Here is a 21,168-nt window from a genome sequence, read left to right as displayed (position 1 = left end):
AGATATCATCTAGAAATTATCAAGGAGTGAATAAGTTAATAAGGAATAACTAGGTATAAAGATGGGAATCTAGAGAAATGATGGGAACTCAATGACTTTTGTCCTAGAGAAGTTTCTCATCCAAGAAAGATGGTCGAGAAGCTGAGAGGGATTAAGAAGAAGCAAAAAGTGTTAACTGCAAAAGGGGAGATGGGTAAATCTCACTGCTCTACAATCAAGGTAGACAGAAAAATGGAAGGAAGGAAGAAATGAAGGGAGGGAAAGAAAACTTAAAAGATAAGCTTTAAAGATGTCAGCAAAACAAATCCAAGCAAAGAATTAAAACTCAGACTATATTAAAAAAAAACAAACTCCAAGAATTCAATAAGGTAAAAAGTCCAATAAAAAAAATTTCCCACAGTTATAAATAGGCATTTCTCAGAAACAGCAGCACAGATGCTGACTAGGCATTGTAGGATGGCACCAGAGAATGCTACCTTAAAACAAGATACCATTTTCATTCAACTTAACAAAATTAAGCACTCTGATAACTCTTCTGTATAACTCTTGGGAACTTATAATAAATTGGTTCAAACACTTTGGGGAAAAATTGGTATGATATATACTAGTTTTGAATATTCACATGCCCTGCAACCAAGCAATATACACTAGAAAAACACTGATGTGGATGTGACATGAATAAAAGCTTTCATGACAATGTTGATAAAATAATGAAAAAAAAGGAGATAGAAACAACTTGATCATTCCAAAGTAATGGTTAAATATATTGTGGTATATTCACATAAACATTACACAACTGTGAAATAAATGCATATAAACAATTAATAGTCTAGCAAACAATGGAGAACTATATATTATAACACAATTTTAATACTTGTTTTTTCTTGTGATACGTATCAAATCCAGGGCCTTGAGCATGCTAGGCAAGTGCTCTATCACAGAGCTGTCCCCAGCCCATATAATTAATTAATTACTTCATTAATTTGTTGCTTGCTTGATTGATTTTTGAGACAGGGTCTCACTCAGTTGTCCAGGCCATTCTTGAACTTTCAATCTTCCTGTCTTAGCTTCCAAAGTCATTAGGATTATAGGTATATGCCACCACATCCATTTATAACACCAATTTTCTAAAGCTCAAAAAACTAAATAATAAGTTAGTTAGGAATATATTTTATATGGGAAAAATATATGATTAATTATAAAGTTGAATGGAAGTTGCTGAAGACTAAAGTCTGCTGCCACTTTTACAAAGCTCTAAAATATTCAAGACTAAACATGGCTTAGAGATACATATAGTTTTACGTGTAAAAGTACCTATAAAACCAGTAGCAACAGTTGTATATGTTCAAAATATGTCCCTAGCATAGAATGGGGGGCTGTGGTGGCAGATGGCACTGAAAAACTTCAATAGAGTAGGTAATGTTTGGTTCATTCCCTAGGTGATGATGTGTTCACTGGTGTTCATCCAATTATGTTTTTAAATTTACAAGGACTCTTTTGTAGTATCAAATATTACATAATACAATTTTAATTACATCCCAGAATTATAATATTATTTTTGATAAGATGGCTATTCTTCCACTTCCTTCTTCCTTGAAAGTTCTTTTCTGTATTGTTGAACTTGAATGAGAGTCACAGTCTGAAAGAAGGAGAAAGTATGCTGTCAGATGATCCGTACAAATGCTGTCTGAGCTCAGCTAAGAACTAATGGTCTTCCCAGACTTGATGTCACAAAATTATTATAAAATGACAGACTGAACTCTCCATTTACTCATATTTCAATTCGATGGCTCATTTTTCAGTGTGAGTCCTATCTTTAAATTATCCTGCTCAAAAGTAGATGTGGGCTTCAAGTAGTTCTTCGCTGCCAAGTGCCTTCTCATTCCATCCCCATCAAATCAAAAATTCCATTCATGTACTTTTAAAGTTGCTGTGTCTAAATTTTTAACTGAAACATACAATGAAGGTCTTATCAAACATGTTGGAGAAACAGGAAGTAACAGTTTATAATACACTGTAGTAATCTTAATTCAGATTGATTTCTATGTACTATCACTTTTGGGGCATGTATGGCAAAAATCTCACTGCCCTCACCTTATCCATGCCTAACCAGCACTCATGCATAAAAATATCCTGATCACTGGGCTGGGGTTGTGGCTCAGTGGTAAAGCACTTGCCTCTCACGTGTGAGGCACTAGGTTTGATCCTCCGCACCACATAAAAATAAATAAATAAAGGTATTGTGTCCACTTACAGAAAAAAAAAATCCTGATCACTTCTAATTTTAACCAAAGTCCTTCCCCACCACTTACCTTCTGCTAGTGACAAGGGTGTGAAGGTGTGAGGGAGTGGGGCCATGGGCAGAGGTGGGTGTTTGACCTAACATAATATGTATGACAGGAATTAACAGGAATCAAACTCAGATCACAGGTCATGAAGCAGATAGAGCCTGTGTATCAAAGTTATACAGCCCTGAGTTCCAGTCCCCAGCTCCACCACCTTTTAGTTGATTGACAATTGACAAGCTATTAAATTTGTCAGTGTCTTAGCTTTCTCATCTATATAAGAAGTTAACATCACCACCCCCATCATAAGGTTGTTGTGAGGATTTCATTACATTTTTAAATTATAAAAACACAAAATGGTGCCCTCTTTGTATTGGATTCTTTCTGGGCTTTCAATAGAGATAGGTTAATTTACTTACTCATCCTTGAATGCAGATTTCCTGGCATTCCTTTTCACTGTTGAATCTGTTTCCTGAGCCACTGCAGCCACTATACCAAAAGCGGGCACATGAGTTGACCTGTTTGTCATAATACCATCGAACTACATAATCAACACAGTTTCCAGGCTTCAAGTCTTCCAAACATCTAGGATCTGGGATGGGAAAAAGATAATGCATTACTAGAGGTTTTTCTTTACTGGGATGAAAAGTAAAAGCTTTATGAAGTTATGTTTTTAAAATATGCTTTCGACACATTAGCAGACCAACTAAGAAAATATGATTCTAAATGAGTGAAACAAGGGATCCAAAAAACCCCAAATATTCTGCCTACTACCTGAAACTCTACCACTACATATTCATTCATTTAAAACAAAAGTTTTTGATCTTTATGAAACCCCAATAAAAATGCACATTTCCCTGAAAGTGTGAGAATTTATTTATTAATACTTTTGTGGGGATTTGTTGATATGAGAAAGATAGGACTTCTTCCATTTACTTTGGATTTGATTTTAAATCAAGTTAATATTTGGAATGAAAATGACTTACACCTTCAGTTTATTCATAGAAAGTATCACTCTGTGTGCCTAAAAAGAAAAACCCTGTAAGTCACCAAAGGCAGGAAAATGAGAGGCTCTTTATATCACAATTCCTCTAAAGGACAACTCTTATAGGATGCTAAAAATATGACATTCTAAAGTCAATTTACAAATAAACTTCAGAAATGTACCCAGTGTAAGAAAGCAAAGGCGAGTCATAACAATAAAGTCATATTATACTAATGAGATTCTTCTAATCACAGAACTTTCAATATGCTAAATCCTTTTCTATTATTTTTTTTTTTTTTTGAAATGGAGTCTCACCATGTGGCCTCAAACTCATGGGCTCAAGTGACTCTCCCACCTCAGCCGACAGAGTAGCTGGGACTACAAGACCATACCACCATGCCAACAATGTTAAATCCCTTTCTATTTTGTGATTCTCCATAGTACTTTGATTCACATTTCCTACCTGAAGTTAATCCAAGGTGGGAGAAGCCAATAAATAAATTAATTAAAAGACCAAATGGATAACTGTGCCTGTGACTTTTATTGTGTGAGTTGGTTTGAGTCACAAGTTTCATTTCTCTGTAGCAAATGAGTTCTCTCTCCAGCTCTTATAAAGGCTCCTTAGACCAAATAGGAAGAAACATACTTCCTCTACCTCTGCTCTTAAAAACTAAATATTGTATATTGTATAACTTGTTTTCAAGCCAATCTAAACAGGGATGTTGTTTTTCTTGCATATTTCACAAAAAATGCATATATATATATATATATATATATATATATATATATATGCATATATATAATTTTTCATATATATTAACTCCATAGAAAATATGTTGGTGTGCAATAAGAATTGTGATGCATTCCACTGTCATGTATTTAAAAAATAAAACCAATTTAAAAAACAAAAAGAAAATATGTTGATAAATCAAAATCTAAATTTTTATCTTTTTTTCTCTTTCTTGTGCAATCAAGAGGTCAAAACCTCAAATGCCTACTTGTATGGAAGCCACATGTAAGACAACAGGGAGCAGCTGGACTATGGCAAACAGAACACAATCTTCTCTAAAGGCATTCAATTTGAAATAACATTTAAAATAAAATAAACAGCTTTAAAACTTTTATAATAAAATTTATTCCACAGTCAGCCAGTTTACAAGTCTTATCTATAACCCAGCAAAAAATATCTTTTGTCCTCCCTGGTTAGAGTCAGAGTGTTCTTTTTTAAATGAGATTTTAGAGACCATCTTTCTGTGCCTGCCTCATGTGGTAGGTACCGCAGTTGATTGCTAGGTGTCTCTTACCTTTGTGCACCAAATTATCCTGGTATAAAATCAGTCCAGGACTTGGAGTTCTGGTTTTCATACTCTCAAGGGTGCTGAGCAATGGCCCAAGAGTGGCAACAGCCTCAGATGAGGAAGTAACAACCAAGCTATGAGCCCACGTCGGCTCTGGAGGCTCATTCTCCTCATGCTCGGGTCCAGGGACACTGAACTACACACACACAAAAGTATTTATATTTTTTTTGGTTATGATAATATCAAATAAAAAAGTTAATTTGCTTCTGGGAACATTTGAGGAAAAATTCCGCATGGCTATGTACCCCCAACTTTGTGATACTTACTATTTCAAATAAAAGCTCAGGAAATAAGGCTCCTTCTCTGTGTCAGACATCTCTGAATAGCTGGGCTGTGAATTTCCCTACCACTTTGCGTAAGTGTTTATGTACACACACACACTGCCCACCTCCAAGCACAGATGCATTCCAGAGAGCTCTGTGTACAGGGTATGAATGATGTGAGGTTGGGAGGGGGTTAACTTCATTCTTTTCTTAGTCACTGCTATAAGGAGGGAAAATAACCACTAATTTAATGTTTTCGTAGCCTTTTCTATCCATTTTATAACACTAGAGATTTTAACAATGCATTCCAAAATATGTGCCATGATTCCAATCAATTTTGAGAATGGAAATCAGGGTGGTAGAGGACAATAACACAGCTGAGATGAAAACAATAGCAATGATTTGTCATCTAATTTGATTGCTGCCCAGTCTCAGCTGAAAACACCTGCCCTTCCTGTCACCCAGATCCCAGCTGATGCTAAAGGCTGTGGGTACTTAATTTCTAAGATATGTTGGACATCTAAGGAACAAACAATATAATTTCAAAAGCAAATTTCTGGGACTAAAACTTTCAGGTTTCATCAAAATTCACCTTATGTAATGGAACAAGGAAGAAAAGTTTTTGCTGGAAAAAAAAAGAAAAGTTGTGTCAGTTTTCTTGACCGTATTTCCAGCAGTTAGGCAAATCTTTTAGGGTAACAATTATGTTCTTTTTTTTCTTTTTCCCCCCTATTTGGATCCTAACTATACGAAGTTGAATCAATGATTCACCTCAATTCTGGTCCAGTATGGTTATTTATCCTTGCATGCTCCCCACTTGTTTGTTATTTTGTTTGTTTGTTTGCTTGCTTTTTTTTTTTAAATTTATTTAAATAGGTTTATCTGTGAATGAGGTAACATAGTTACCTGGGATGCTTTTTCACCCTTGTTACACTGTAACAAGAGGCAGTTGTCATCATCAGTTGCTCTCTTCTATCTCAGCTATCCTGCATTTGATGCTGTGTGCATACCTATGTGTAGGCATGTGCATACACACACACACACACACACACACACCATGGTGGAAGAGCTAATTAATTCTAATACTCATGTATGTATATTTTTAAAGTTATTAAAGTACTGCTACATGAGTCAGATTAAGTCCATTAGAATTGGTCACTGGCCCTACACAAAAAGCACTTAATTCAAATATAATAGTAACTTTTCACTGACTTCAAAACACAAAGTGGTTTAAATGAATGTACAACTTTGTATCACTTGAGGTTCCTCTTTATTTCAGAATGATACTGTGAGTAACACAGCAATCTGAATGTTAGCTTTTGCTACAATCATAGAACTTGAGAATTATAAGGCTAGAAGAAATTTTTCTCAGTCTCTTGCATTGGGGAGAACTAAGCCCCATATCAGGAAAGAAGTACCATTGTTTTTTGCTTGCATATGTCATGATAAGCAAAATATAAGAGTTTGAAGAGTAGTTTATCAAACATTAAAAACCAACTGATATTAGTCTAACCTCAGATATACTGTATGTAGGATGATAATGTTCCTTTGAAGTGCTCTGGGGAGCACCGTTTTCTTAAATGAATTAACTCAGCCTTTAAATCTTTACCTAACTCTGTTCTGAGACCGCCTAAGTTATTCTTTATGTCTTGTAAGCTTAAGAATGTCTGGGTTTTTTCTCAGTCACATGGTCATTTGGGAATTTTGACAACTGTAATTTACACTACATTCTAGAATAAGCATAACTTCTTTTATAAATGAAACTATTTTCATCAATCTTCGGGATCAACATATTTCAGATATTTGAACAAATGCATAATTGTTATGGTTTGTAATTTTTATAATTTTCTTACTTATTATAAAATCAAACATTCATTGAAAGGAATTTTAGAAAACATGAACAAGGAAAAAGAAGAAATAGAAATCAGAAGTAATTCTACCCCCCAGAGATAATTATTGTTAATATTAAGGTATAATTTTTTCCCAGTTAATGTGCATATTTTTTAAAAAAAAATGCTGCATGTTTGTTTTTCTATGCTTTTCATTCTTAATATATACTATGTTCCTAGTATATATTATGATCATTCCATATATTTTACCATGACTGCAACACTATTTTAAATATAGAATATCTATAATGACAATGGTCTTTTTTGAAATTTATTTCCTTTTTTTTTTCTTCTATTATAAACCTCAGGTCTACTTTGTGGGCTGAAGAACACATATATTTAAGGCTTTGAGACAAAGTCCCCTCCAAACATGTTTTTTTTTTTTTTTTTTACAAATTTGAACACTCAGTGAGAGTGTATTTCCTAAACTATTACCCTTTACTAGCTATTATGATTGAAAAGATATATAAATTACCAGTGTCACTGTTGAAAAATTCTCCAGCTGATCTATAGACCCCTGGCATAATCTGCCCCCTCCACACAATACGATCTCACCTGCCACTATGACCCTCAGATATACTGTCAGTAGGATGATAATGTTCCAGGACCCTTCATTTCTTCCTCTTCATTCTGCCTCAGGCTCTCAAAACTAACCCTTCACTGCAACCTATTTAGAGTTGCTCTCCATTTATAAAACTTCCAGTAACTACTCAGTACAGAGTCTCCTCTTCTAGATAATGCACAATACCTTCTGACTCTTCTGTACGTGGCTCTGAATATACAGAGTGTACCCTTCAGCCCTACCCTGTATGGAAGCAGAACATGCCAGCCCCAAATATGCCACTTTTGCATGTTGATTTATTTTGAGGCAACTGAGAAGAAGCAGATGCAGAAAAAGCTATCTGCCCTTTCTCCATTTGCCTAAAAGCAGGACCTAAATTTATAAAGATGTCCTTCTTTCTCTATCAGGAAGGACAGAGTTAATCACTGAAGACCACCCTAGATTCTTATCCCAGAGTTGGCACCAGAGGACTCTACATAACTGGCTCTTATCTTCCACTAGCTCCCCCATATATTCACCTTCCCACAATTTGCTACCCTGGAAACTCGAAATCCTTTTTGTCTTGTCACTTTTTTACAAATTTATTGTCCTTTTGTTAGGATTCTATACAAGCTCCCAGTGCTAACATCCCTTTGAGTTATTCATCACTGAATGCCCCTATGTGTTGTGTGCTGCACATGTTAATAAACTTCTGTTTGTTTTCTTCTTGTTAATCTGTCTTTTGTCAGTCAAATTTACAGAGCTCCAGACTAGAGCTTAAGAGGGTAGAGGAAAAAGAAAAATGTTCCTCCCTGCCACTATTTTATACCATTTCCTAGTTCACATATATAAACATCACAGCCCTGATAAGAGATATTGAACAATGCCATTGGTTCTTTTTCTTTATATCTTCCCTTTATTCTCTATTTTCTCTTCTTTTATTCAATAGCGTAGAGAAGGCACTGAATAAATTCACAGACTGTTAGAGTCTTCCTATTACACTCTCTTCAGGCCAAACTTAATAAGGATGTGCAAAGAAAGAAAGACAATTTTGGATTACTCAACTCCTCTAGGCTTTAAGGTCATAGTTTTTAGAATAAAAATGATCAGCCCTAACATAACCTTCCAACTGTAAGAGGGGGACTTAAGCACTCATATTTAACTGGCAAAATAAACACTGATTCATTGCTAGTGGCTGCCTCTGGAGAGGAGGATAAAAAACGATCTCTGGAGAGTAAACAAATGGAAACACTGGTCACTTCTGGGGGCAGGGTGTGCATTCAGGTGTTTATTATATTATACATATTAAACCTAAAAACACCTGCCTATGGGTGCGCACGTTTCTATTCCTGCCACACTGGTCTCCCTTAGTAGGGAAGGATGGTTCCAGTTCCAAGCAGGGGCTCACCATAGCAAGGGGCGCAAAAGAGGTGTCTGGGGCGTGTGGGGGCTGACACCTGGAGTCCAGGACTGCTCCATGCAGCTGGACAAGCAGATCTGTTATCATCATGCTCTTTCAGTCTTCACGCTGATCTTCAATAGGAGGAAAACAGACTTTGCCACATCCGCAGAATATGAATGCATGAGCTAATGAGGATCGCTGACCATGCCACACACCATTCCAAAGCATCTTTTGGTTTCTGATTTCCAAACATTTTCCTCCTAATTCATTACCCAGAATCTTTTATATATCACAGACAAGCTCTTCAACTCTGAGCTCATGTCTGCTCTGGATGAATGCTAATTACCTTGTGCATTAGCCCTTGTGTTCAGATTCAGCCTTGTCCTAGCCTTGCAGGTCAAATTTCTCCCATTTGGGTGTGAGGATTCTGCTACTGCCAAATGGCTCCACGGCCAGCACCTTCAAGGTGTCCAGCTTCTCAGGAGTCCTTCTTGGTGGACTCTTCCCAGGGGAGAACACTTCTTTGCCAGGACTCTCAGCACTTAAATCCAAGTACTCAAAAGAAAGTTCTTTACTTATATTTCAAGGTTGCAAGACCCTCAGGAACACCTTGAGCTTGGGTTGCACCTCCCAGATTCACTGCAGCTTTCTTTCATGAAGGTGGAATGCAGGATTTTATTCTGTTAAACCCCTCTCACACATTAGTATAATACCCACTACTATGACATTGCCCAGTACAAGTTTTGAACTGCTGTAATCATATACTTAAAAAAAGAACATTTTGATAATAATCACTTGTTTTACAGGTAAGAAAACAGACCTCAAGAGGAGAGATGATTCAGTCAGATGTCAGGCTGCTATCAGATTTCACTTCTAGAATTTCATTCATTGTGAGATAACAGGATAAACTTAACAGTCTTTGAAAAAGACCACACATATTTAATAGATGCGTCCTAATTTCAGAAGTAAAATAGGAAGAACACAGTCATTGGAGCTGAGGAAATTAAGTATTTAGTTTCAGTATTGAGACTACAAATCAAATTTTCCAGGTATAGAAGCATCTCAGATTCTAAGGGTAATAAATCTATTCTCAGTGATTTATGATGCTTAGCCAGCATCTCTACATAATAAGAGTTAGTTGTTATGTAGAGTTTTATTAAGAATTGCATTTTTGATCACAATGAAAATATTAATTTTATTTTATAAATAAGTAAATTGTTATATTAACCAATATAACAATATCTATATATGTGACTAACTTAAGGCCATTTGTGAATAATTAATTGGGTCTAATTTCTGGAAATCCATTTTATTTAATTCGGTTTAATTTCTGGAAATCCATTTATTTTTGGTCATTGGACAAATTAAACTAACCACTAGGCCTGGTCCCATGTCTTTTGAGGTTTTCAATAGCATTGATTATGGCTTCTGAATAGGCTACTTCACTTAGTAGTCAGTATAATATGATTGAGCATTCTACACAATTTTATTTGCATAGAAGATTCAAAGAAAATATAGATGCACTCAGACTTTATACTATTTCTCCTGTCACAGAGGCTTAGTACCAGGCTAAAATATATGCCATTGTGTTTTATACAGGTTTTTAAAGAAAATTCAACCAAAATGAAATTATGTGTAAGTGAAATAATTTGATGATGCTATTTTTAAAAGGGGAAACACATAAATAAAATGACACTATTAACAGGTATTAAATAAGCTGGAAAGGATGTAGAAAAGAAAGCAAAGACACAAATTATGGCCATGTGATATGATTAATGTGGGTGAGAAATGAAGCAGTTCTGATCTAAAGTAACAGAGGCAAGGAGGAGAGGAGGGTGAGTGGTGGTGAGCAGAGAGAGGGATGATAGGAACTTTCTGAAGGAGACAGTAGTGCTGTGAGGACAGGCTTACCACCTCATCCCAGTCTTCTTATGGATACTTGGCAAGTTGGTGGGAAGGAGAGAAAAGGACATCTGGAGAAGCAGCACTGTGAATATATTCCATGATGCATGTCTGTGGAATCCCCCGGGCACAGGCCAAGACTATGTGTGACTATGAGGCCAAGAAAAAGTCTGGTCTAGGGAAGCAAATGTGACAGTTGTTGACATGGACAACACTGGAACTCAGAACGAGAACATGGAAGAAGAGGAGAAGCAGACCGAGGACAGAGATCAGAAAAATCAAGACTCTGATGTTTCAGGGGTAGGCAAAGATTACCCCCCAACAGTGATTGATACAGAGTGCTCAGAGGGGTGGCAGGAGAACAAGAGAGGACTCTCACAGTCAAGGAAAACAGGTTCAATGAAACAGTGGCCATGGTGTTACATGCAAAAGAGCAGTCCAGTAAGGATCTGGAAATTAAGGAGGTCACTGGTGGCCTTTCTAGCAGAATTTCAATGGCATAGTAGAGGTAGTAACCTGACTTCAGAGGGTTTCCTGAGTGAATGGGAAGTCAGAAAGCTTTGAATGAATGACAGTGAGAGGGAGTGGGTGGTTGGGTGGGACTGTGAGGTGGAGAAAGAGGGAGAGGAAGGAGAGAAACAGGGAGAGGAGAGAGAGAAATGGAAGATGGAGGGAGGGGAGGGAGCAAGGAGCAGGAGAGACAGAGAGACAAAGAGACAGCAACGACTGGCCTGAGGAATAATTTTATTATACAACGATAGAAAGAGATAGGATATTAGCAAGCAGGATGTGTAAATTAAGAGAGGTTTGGGGTATCTTTTAGATGGGTGAGTCTGAAGTCTCTTTACTGACTCTAGGGAAGAAATCTGAAATATTAGTAGGAAATGGCACACCATTGGAGCAAAGTTCTGACCTTACAAGAGGTAGAAGGGAACAGGCCTCAGGGCACAGGTAGATGATTAAAAGGTCTCACATCAGAGTTGAGGATGGAGCCCAAAGTCAGATTTGGAAAGGAAAAGACATTCAATTCCAACATCAAGTCTGAATCTGCTCAGTGCTCCCATTCTTTAAAAAAAAAAATGTCCAGTAGAGTCTGGTCTCAAAAGTGGCTTTACTTAAATGGATCTTGACATGGAGTAAGAAACAATGATAATTGTGGGGAAAAGAAGGTATGAGATGGGAGAGATGGTGAGAGTGAAATGGAAATGGAGATGTTGGACTAAAATAAAACAGAAGTCAGACAAAGACGGCGAGACAGCCAGCAGTCAGCCACTAGGCTAATTTTCTGTAATATATGTTGGTACAGAATGTACATTTTCTTCATGGAAATGAGGAGCCTGCATGCTAGACTGAAGACTGGCAGGAAGAATCAGGATGCTCTCAGAACAAGGAGACTAACAACACCCTCTTATTCCTCCACTGTGCCTCCTCCTGCTGAGCTAACCAGAGGGACCTCCCACGCCAGCTTGGCTGTGTCAATCACTATGTTGCTGTGGAATCACTCTGCACAGGAATGCGACAGTCTCCTTTCTACCGAGAGGAAAAAGTCTTGCTGCCAGTTATCTAAGTTACTTGCAGTCAAGGAATAATTTTTCATAATAACAGAAAAAGAAACTTTCAGAAAGGGCATATAGGGTTTCTTTCTACTTCTTCAAGAAGAGAAAATACCTAAGGTATTATTATAAGAAACCAACTCCTACAAATAAACTGACACTGACATTATTTATTAATGCTTTCAGAATGACAAAAAGTGACTTCATGCAGGAAATTAATATGCTTATGGGCTTAATGGACCATTACTGGATATGACCAGTTGGCCTAATAAAATGAAGTTCACTTGATTTTATTTCCCTATTCCTATTTATGGAATTTTATTGCCCTATTCCTATTTGGAAACCTTAACCCAACTGGACCAGAAAGAATAAATGAACATGAAAGTGTTAACATTATTACTACCATAAAAATAAGGATCTTTTTATTACAGTATAATCTTTTTATTACAGTATAGTTGTTGTCCTTCATTGGAAAAAAAAATCTTCAGATTTCTCTTTTTTTTTTTTTTTTTTTTTTAATTTTTTATTGTGGGTTGTTCAAAACATTACAAATTTCTTGACATATCATATTCCACACTTTGATTCTAGTGGGTTATGAACTCCCACCTTCACCCCATACACAGATTGCAGATTCACATCAGTTACACATCCATTGATTTACAAATTGCCATACTAGTGTCTGTTGTGCTCCGCTGCCTTTCCCATCATCCACCCTCCCCCCTCCCCACCTCTCCCCTCCCCTCCCCTCCTCTCTCTCTACCCCCTCCACTGTATAACCCTGAGGGTCTCCTTCCATTACCGTGCAATTTACCTTCTCTCTCCCTTTCCCTCCCACCTCTCATCCCTGTTAAATGTTAATCTTCTTCTCCTGTTCTTCGTCCCTACTCTGTTCTTAGTTACTTTCCTTATATCAAAGAAGACATTTGGCATTTGTTTTTTAGGGATTGGCTAGCTTCACTTAGCATAATCTGCTCTAATGCCATCCATTTCCCTGTAAATTCTATGATTTTGTCATTTTTTAATGCAGAGTAATACTCCATTGTGTATAAATGCCACATTTTTTTTATCCATTCGTCTATTGAAGGGCATCTAGGTTGGTTCCACAGTCTTGCTATTGTGAACTGTGCTGCTATGAACATCGATGTAGCAGTGTCCCTGTAGCATGCTCTTTTTAGGTCTTTAGGGAATAGACCAAGAAGGGGAATAGCTGGGTCAAATGGTGGCTCCATTCCCAGCTTTCCAAGAACTCTCCATACTGCTTTCCAAATTGGCTGCACCAATCTGCAGTCCCACCAGCAATGTACAAGTGTACCCTTTTCCCCACATCCTCGCCAGCACTTGTTGTTGTTTGACTTCCTAATGGCTGCCAATCTTACTGGAGTGAGATGGTATCTTAGGGTGGTTTTGATTTGCATTTCTCTGACAGCTAGAGATGTTGAGCATTTTTTCATGTACTTGTTGATTGACTGTATGTCCTCCTCTGTGAAGTGTCTGTTCAGGTCCTTGGCCCATTTGTTGATTGGGTTGTTTGTTCTCTTATTGTCTAATTTTTTGAGTTCTTTGTATACTCTGGATATTAGGGCTCTATCTGAAGTGTGAGGAGTAAAGATTTGTTCCCAGGATGTAGGCTCCCTATTTACCTCTCTTATTGTTTCTTTTGCTGAGAAAAAACTTCTTAGTTTGAGTAAGTCCCATTTGTTGATTCTAGTTATTAACTTTTGTGCTATGGGTGTCCTATTGAGGAATTTGGAGCCCGACCCCACTGACTGTAGATCGTAGCCAACTTTTTCTTCTATCAGACGGCGCGTCTCTGATTTGATATCAAGTTCCTTGATCCATTTTGAATTCACTTTTGTGCATGGCGAGAGAAAGGGATTCAGTTTCATTTTGTTGCATATGGATTTCCAGTTTTCCCAGCACCATTTGTTGAAGATGCTATCCTTCCTCCATTGCATGCTTTTAGCCCCTTTATCAAATATAAGATAGTTGTAGTTTTGTGGATTGGTTTCTGTGTCCTCTATTCTGTACCATTGGTCCACACGCCTGTTTTGGTACCAGTACCATGCTGTTTTTGTTACTATTGCTCTGTAGTATAGTTTGAAGTCTGGTATCGCTATACCGCCTGATTCACACTTCTTGCTTAGCATTGTTTTTGCTATTCTGGGTCTTTTATTTTTCCATATGAATTTCATGATTGCTTTCTCTATTTCTACAAGAAATGCCATTGGGATTTTGATTGGCATTGCATTAAACCTATAGAGAACTTTTGGTAATATCGCCATTTTGATGATGTTAGTTCTGCCTATCCATGAACAGGGTATATTTTTCCATCTTCTAAGATCTTCTTCTATTTCTCTCTTTAGGGTTCTGTAGTTTTCATTGTATAAGTCTTTCACCTCTTTTGTTAGGTTGATTCCCAAGTATTTTATTTTTTTTGAAGATATTTTGAATGGAGTGGTTGTCCTCATTTCCATTTCAGAGGATTTGTCGCTGATATACAGGAATGCCTTTGATTTATGCGTGTTGATTTTAAATCCTGCCACTTTGCTGAATTCATTTATTAGCTCTAATAGTTTCTTTGTAGAGCCTTTTGGGTCTGCTAGATATAGAATCATATCATCTGCAAATAGTGATAATTTAATTTCTTCTTTTCCTATTTTTATGCCTTTAATTTCTTTCGTCTGTCTAATTGCTCTGGCCAGTGTTTCGAGAACTATGTTGAAGAGAAGTGGAGAGAGAGGGCATCCCTGTCTTGTTCCAGATTTTAGAGGGAATGCCTTCAGTTTTTCTCCATTCAGAATAATGCTAGCCTGAGGCTTAGCATAGATTGCTTTTACAATATTGAGGTATGTTCCTGTTATCCCTAGTTTTTCTAGAGTTTTGAACATAAAGGGATGCTGTACTTTGTCAAATGCTTTTTCCGCATCTATCGAGATGATCATATGGTTCTTATTTTTAAGTCTATTGATGTGGTGAATAACATTTATTGATTTCCGTATATTGAACCAGCCTTGCATCCCAGGGATGAATCCTACTTGATCATGGTGTACAATTTTTTTTATATGTTTTTGTATCCGATTCGCCAGAATTTTATTGAGGATTTTTGCATCTAGGTTCATTAGAGATATTGGTCTGTAGTTTTCTTTCTTTGAAGTGTCTTTGTCTGGTTTAGGTATCAGGGTGATGTTGGCCTCATAGAATGAATTTGGAAGTTCTCCCTCCTTTTCTATTTCCTGAAGTAGCTTGAAAAGTATTGGTATTAGTTCTTCTTTAAAGGTTTTGTAAAATTCTGCTGTATACCCATCGGGACCTGGGCTTTTCTTAGTTGGTAGTCTTTTGATGGTTTCTTCTATCTCCTCAATTGATATTGGTCTGTTTAGGTTTTCTATATCCTCCTGACTCAATCTGGGCAGATCATATGACTTAAGAAATTTATCTATGCCTTCACCATCTTCTAATTTATTGGAGTATAAGGATTCAAAATAGTTTTTGATTATCTTCTGTATTTCTGAAGTGTCTGTTGTGATATTGCCTTTTTCATCCCGTATGCTAGTAATTTGAGTTCTCTCTCTTCTTCTCTTCACTAGCATCGCTAAGGGTCTGTCGATTTTGTTTATTTTTTCAAAGAACCAACTTTTAGTTTTGTCAATTTTTTCAATTGTTTCTTTTGTTTCGATTTCATTAATTTCAGCTCTGATTTTAATTATTTCTTGCCTTCTACTTCTTTTGCTGTTGTTTTGCTCTTCTTTTTCAAGGATTTTGAGATGAAGTATGAGATCATTTATTTGTTGGTTTTTTCTTTTTTTAAGGAATGAACTCCAAGCAATGAATTTTCCTCTTAGAACTGCTTTTAATGTGTCCCATAGATTCCGATATGTTGTGTCTGTGTTTTCATTTATCTCTAAGAATTTTTTAATTTCCTCCTTGATGTCTTCTATAACCCATTGATCATTCAGTAACCTATTGTTCATTCTCCAATTGATGTATGCTTTTTCCTTCCTTCTTTTATCGTTGATTTTCAGTTTCATTCCATTATGATCAGATAAGATGCATGGTAATATCTCTACTCCTTTATATTGTCTAAGAGTTGCCCTGTGACATAATATATGATCTATTTTTGAGAAGGATCCATGTGCTGCTGAGAAAAAAGTGTAACTGCTTGATGTTGGGTGGTATACTCTATATATGTCAATTAGGTCTAGGTTATTAATAGTGTTATTGAGTTCTATAGTTTCCTTATTCAACTTTTGTTTGGAAGATCTGTCCAGTGGCGAGAGAGGTGTGTTGAAGTCTCCCATGATTATGGTGTGGTGGTCTATTAGACTCTTGAACTTGAGAAGAGTTTGTTTGACGAACATAGCTGCACCATTGTTTGGGGCATAAATATTTATGATTGTTATGTCTTGTTGGTGTATGGTTCCCTTAAGCAGTATGTAGTGTCCCTCTTTATCTCTTTTGATTAACTTTGGCTTGAAATCTATTTTATTTGATATGAGTATGGACACGCCTGCTTGTTTCCGAAGTCCATATGAGTGATATGATTTTTCCCAACCTTTCACCTTCAGCCTATGTATGTCTTTTCCTATCAAATGCGTCTCCTGTAGGCAGCATATTGTTGGGTCTTGTTTTGTGATCCATTCTACTAGCCTGTGTCTCTTAATTGGTGAGTTTAAGCCATTAACATTTAGGGTTATTATTGAGATATGGGTTGTTCTTCCAGCCATATTTGTTTATTTCTGTTACTAAACATTGTTTGTTTTCCTCTTTGATTGTTTCCCCCCCCCCTTTACTGTCCTACCTCCCACTGTTGGTTTTCATTGTTATTTTCCATTTCCTCTTCCTGTAATACTTTGGCTAGGATGTTTTGAAGAGATGGTTTTCTAGCTGCGAATTCTTTAAACTTTTGTTTATCGTGGAAGGTTTTAATTTCATTCTCCATCCTGAAGCTTAATTTCGCTGGATACACAATTCTTGGTTGGAACCCATTATCTTTCAGTGTTTGAAATATGTTATTCCAGGATCTTCTAGCTTTCAGAGTCTGTGTTGAAAGATCAGCTGTTATCCTGATTGGCTTGCCCCTAAATGTAATCTGCTTCCTTTCTCTTGTAGCTTTTAAAATTCTCTCCTTATTCTGTATGTTGGGCATCTTCATTATAATGTGTCTAGGTGTGGATCTCTTATGATTTTGCACATTCGGCGTCCTGTAGGCTTCTAGGATTTGGGATTCTGTCTCATTCTTCAAGTCTGGGAAGTTTTCTTGTATTATTTCATGGAATAGACTGCTCATTCCTTTGGTTTGGAGCTCTGTACCTTCCTGTATCCCAATGACTCTTAAGTTTGGTCTCTTAATGTTATCCCATATTTCTTGGATGTTCTGCTCATGGTTTCTTAACAGTCTTGCTGAGCTGTCTATGTTCTTTTCCAGTTGAAATACTTTGTCTTCATTGTCTGATGTTCTATCTTCTAAGTGTTCTACTCTGTTGGTAGTATTCTCCATTGAGTTTTTAAGTTGGTTTATTGCTTCCTGCATTTCTAGGATTTCTGATTGCTTGTTTTTTATAACCTCTATCTCCCTGTATAGTTGATCCTTTGCTTCCTGGATTTGTTTGCGTAATTCGTTGTCGAAGTGATCTTTCATTGTCTGATTTTGCTGTTTAATGTCTTCCTTGATACTCCAGATCATCTGAAGCATGTATATCCTGAATTCTTTATCTGACATTCCATCTGCTGCAGCTGTTACCTCTTCTAAAGTTGCGTTGACCTGCATTGCTTGTGGTCCTTTCTTTCCTTGTCTTTTCATACTGCTTGCGTATCTTTCCTGCAGGTGCGGGCGGCGGCTCTGCTCTCTCCTTATTCCAATTGGGGTGTCGTGGCTACCACGCCGGTAGGTCACTGGGCCTGTTCTGGGAGCTGGTGGCGGCTCTGTTCTGCCCCTACTCCAATTGGGGTGACGTGTCTGTCGTACCAGCAGGCCACTGGGCCTGTCCTGCTGGTCGGTCGCAGATCTGCCCACCTTTCGGGCACGAGTGGAGGCTCTGCTTTGCCCCTACTCCAACTGGGGTGTCGTGACTACCCCGCCTGCAGGATGCTGGGTCTGTTCCTGGCAAGGGAGGCGACTCTGCTCTGTCACTACTCCAATTAGGGTGGTATTTGTACCCCGCCGGCAGGCTCCTGGGCCTGATCCGCAGGTCTGTTGTAGGTCTGCCTACCTTGAAGGCGCGGGCGGCGGATCTGCCCTGCCCCTCCTACCACGCCTGCGGACCCCTGGGCCTGATCTGCAGGTTGATCACTGGTCTGCTCACCCTGCGGGCACGGGTGGCGGTTCCGCTCCACCCCCACTCCAATTGGGGTCACGTGACCACCACACCGGCAGGGCCTGATCCGGGCGTGGGATAAGGATCTGCTCTGCCCCTACTCGAGTTGGGGTGACGTGTGTACCACACTGGCAGGCCACTGGGCCTGACCCGCCAGGCTGTCACAGGTCTGTTTACCTTGCAAGCGCGAAGGGCGGCTCTGCCCTGCCCCTCCTACCACGCCCATGTACTACTGGGTCGTGGGTCTGCCCACCTGGCGGGTGTGGGTGGCGGCTCCGCTCCGCCCCCTCTCCAATTGGGGTCACGCGGTCACCACGCTGGCGAGCCGCTGGGCCTGCTCCGGGGGCTGGCGGCGGCCCGGCTCCTTCCCTCTGGCTCGAGGACAAATTGAGGAGACTCGGGTGACTGAGCCTCACCCCCCTTACCAGGAGACCAACTGCTTATGTCACCGCTGGTATTGATGAAGATCTCTCCTCCACCGCTTTCTGCTGACATCAGATCTCTGCCATGTTGGTATCCTATGCGAATGGCAGCATTTCGTTCCCCTTGCCAGGCAACCCAAGCAATGGGTGAGTCCTGACCTGCCCTCAGCAGGACCCGGACCGAGACACAGTTTCCGCGGGCTCCCAGCCCCGGTCCAGGGAAGTTCCGGGAGCCGGAACTCGGCCGCTCCGTGCTCGGTGTAAGCTCCTATAAGTGTAGGCTCCAAGAAGCAGCCCCCGCGGGCTCAGTTCCGGGAGCCGGAATTCGGCCGCCTAGTGTTTGGTGTATGCTCTGATAGTAGCAGGGTCCAAGAAGCAGCCTCCGCGGGCTCCGCAGCCCTGAGCCAGGGCGGTTCCGGGACGGTTCCGGGAGCCGGAACTCGGCCGCTCTGTGCTCGGTGTAAGCTCCTACAAGTGTAAGCTCCAAGAAGCAGTCCCCGCGGGCTCAGTTCCGGGAGCCGGAACTCGGCCTCTTGGTGTTTCGTGTTTGCTCTGATATTAGCAGGGTCCAAGAAGCAGCCTCCGCAGGCTCCGCAGCCCGGAGCCAGGGCGGTTCCGGGACGGTTCCGGGAGCCGGAACTCGGCTGCTCTGTGCTCGGTGTAAGCTCCTACAAGTGTAAGCTCCAAGAAGCAGTCCCCGCGGGCTCAGTTCCGGGAGCTGGAACTCGGCTTCTTGGTGTTTCGTGTTTGCTCTGATATTAGCAGGGTCCAAGAAGCAGCCTCCGCAGGCTCCGCAGCCCGGAGCCAGGGCGGTTCCGGGACGGCTCCGGGAGCCGGGACTCGGCCGCCCCGCGCTCCGTGTTCACTCCGATAAGATCAGATTTTAAGAAGCCCCCAGGCGCTGAACCCTAGCAATCTGTCTGCAAGCCGCAGGCGAATTGCAGCCTGAAATTACCTGTTCTATGGCTGAATGAGCTGCGGTCAGTCAAAAACAGGTGTGGTGACGTCAGTTTACCAACATGGTGGCTGCTGGCCTCCTCTGTGGTCTGACCGGTGTGGAGAACCGAGATGGACCGCTTCCTTCCCCGTCTCGAACCCAGAATTCAGCCCTGAGTGCGGTGCTTGCGCGTCTGGCAGAAACTGCAGCGCTGTAACCCTGCGTCTCTATCCCAGCGCGCCTTGCAGACTCCAGCCGCGGGGCGATTCGCTGAATAAGCAGTTTTACCCTCCGTGCGACAAACCTCTCGCGTTTGAGTCCCCGTAGCCGATCCTCATGCGATGGAAATCCTTCCTCCAGGTTCCGGCGCACCCCACTATTGCTGGAAATTCCCAACAAGATATCCTTCAGCCGTCCTGACTTGTCACACTCCCACACAGTGAAGCAGCACACGGGGGTAATGCACTCCCCTCGCCGCCATCTTCAAAACTCTCCAGATTTCTCTTTTAACTCAACAACTGGTGTGGCATTTATTTGGTCATAAACATTTATTGAGCATCTACTGTGTGTAAAACAAAGCACTGTTTTAAATAAGTATGACACAAAGTTTAGACAAAGATCATGTCCTTAAAAAATTTAAATGCACTAGGAAAGTTAAGACACACACATAAATAATTATTAACACAATAGATTCCAGAAGAAAACATAAATTATCCAGAGATTTCAGGAGAGATACAGTTCTAATGGACATACATATTTAGCTTCCTGAAACTGGCCTGTGAGCGAAATAGAGCAGGGGGTTGCTTAATGTCACAAATTTTAGTAGGAAGAGATCTTTCTGCATTCCATATTTCCCAACATACCTGTTCCCAGATACTTAGAGCACATGTAAATCAGGATCAAATCTCATTCCACAGTTAAATAGAATGCTTAAAATGCTGGTCCTTCTTTGAGGTAGAAATCACAGACTTAGATTGCACACTGAAGTGTAAATAACTGATTTCAGATTTTCCCCTAAGAACAGATTTTTTAAAGAAATGGAAGAAGAAAAGACAGAATGAAAGACTGAAAGAAGCTAGGTATCTGAAGGAAGCAATAAAAACCACAGAGAAAGGAAAAAGCAACACAAAAAACTTCTGAGATTATTTACTGGTTTTCCATTATTCCCTAGAGTAAGCTAGGAAACAACCTGAACCGATAGGTATTAAACAAAGATAGCTTCATAGGCACAGAAATACAAATGTTTTTATATTTATATGTAGGCAGACTATAGATAAAAGGATATTTCAGATTTAAAGATGAAAATAATGCATACAT

The 21,168-nt window shown here is 39.5% G+C and overlaps 1 protein-coding gene across 4 annotated transcripts in view; it reads right to left on the bottom strand.

The window, feature by feature from the left end:
- Positions 1 to 740: 740 nt before the first annotated feature.
- Col28a1 (collagen type XXVIII alpha 1 chain) overlaps positions 741 to 21,168 on the bottom strand; it is a 164,203-nt gene continuing 143,775 nt past the window's right edge. For 2 of the 4 annotated variants that reach the window (XM_046422560.2, XM_046422562.2), the window contains 3 exons: positions 4,575 to 4,764; positions 2,705 to 2,877; positions 741 to 1,639 (listed from right to left, as the gene is read on the bottom strand). In XM_046422560.2, the coding sequence (XP_046278516.1) occupies positions 2,705 to 2,877; positions 4,575 to 4,764 (363 nt within the window). In that variant the 3' untranslated portion in view covers positions 741 to 1,639. The other 2 variants (XM_046422561.2, XM_046422563.2) reach the window with 2 other exon arrangements.

Source organism: Marmota monax, unplaced genomic scaffold, assembly GCF_021218885.2.
Source record: "Marmota monax isolate L192 unplaced genomic scaffold, Marmota_monax_Labrador192_F-V1.1 WCK01_AAM20220418_F8-fsc00144, whole genome shotgun sequence".
Lineage (NCBI taxonomy): Eukaryota > Metazoa > Chordata > Mammalia > Rodentia > Sciuridae > Marmota > Marmota monax.
This window is presented reverse-complemented; position numbering and strand designations above follow the sequence as displayed.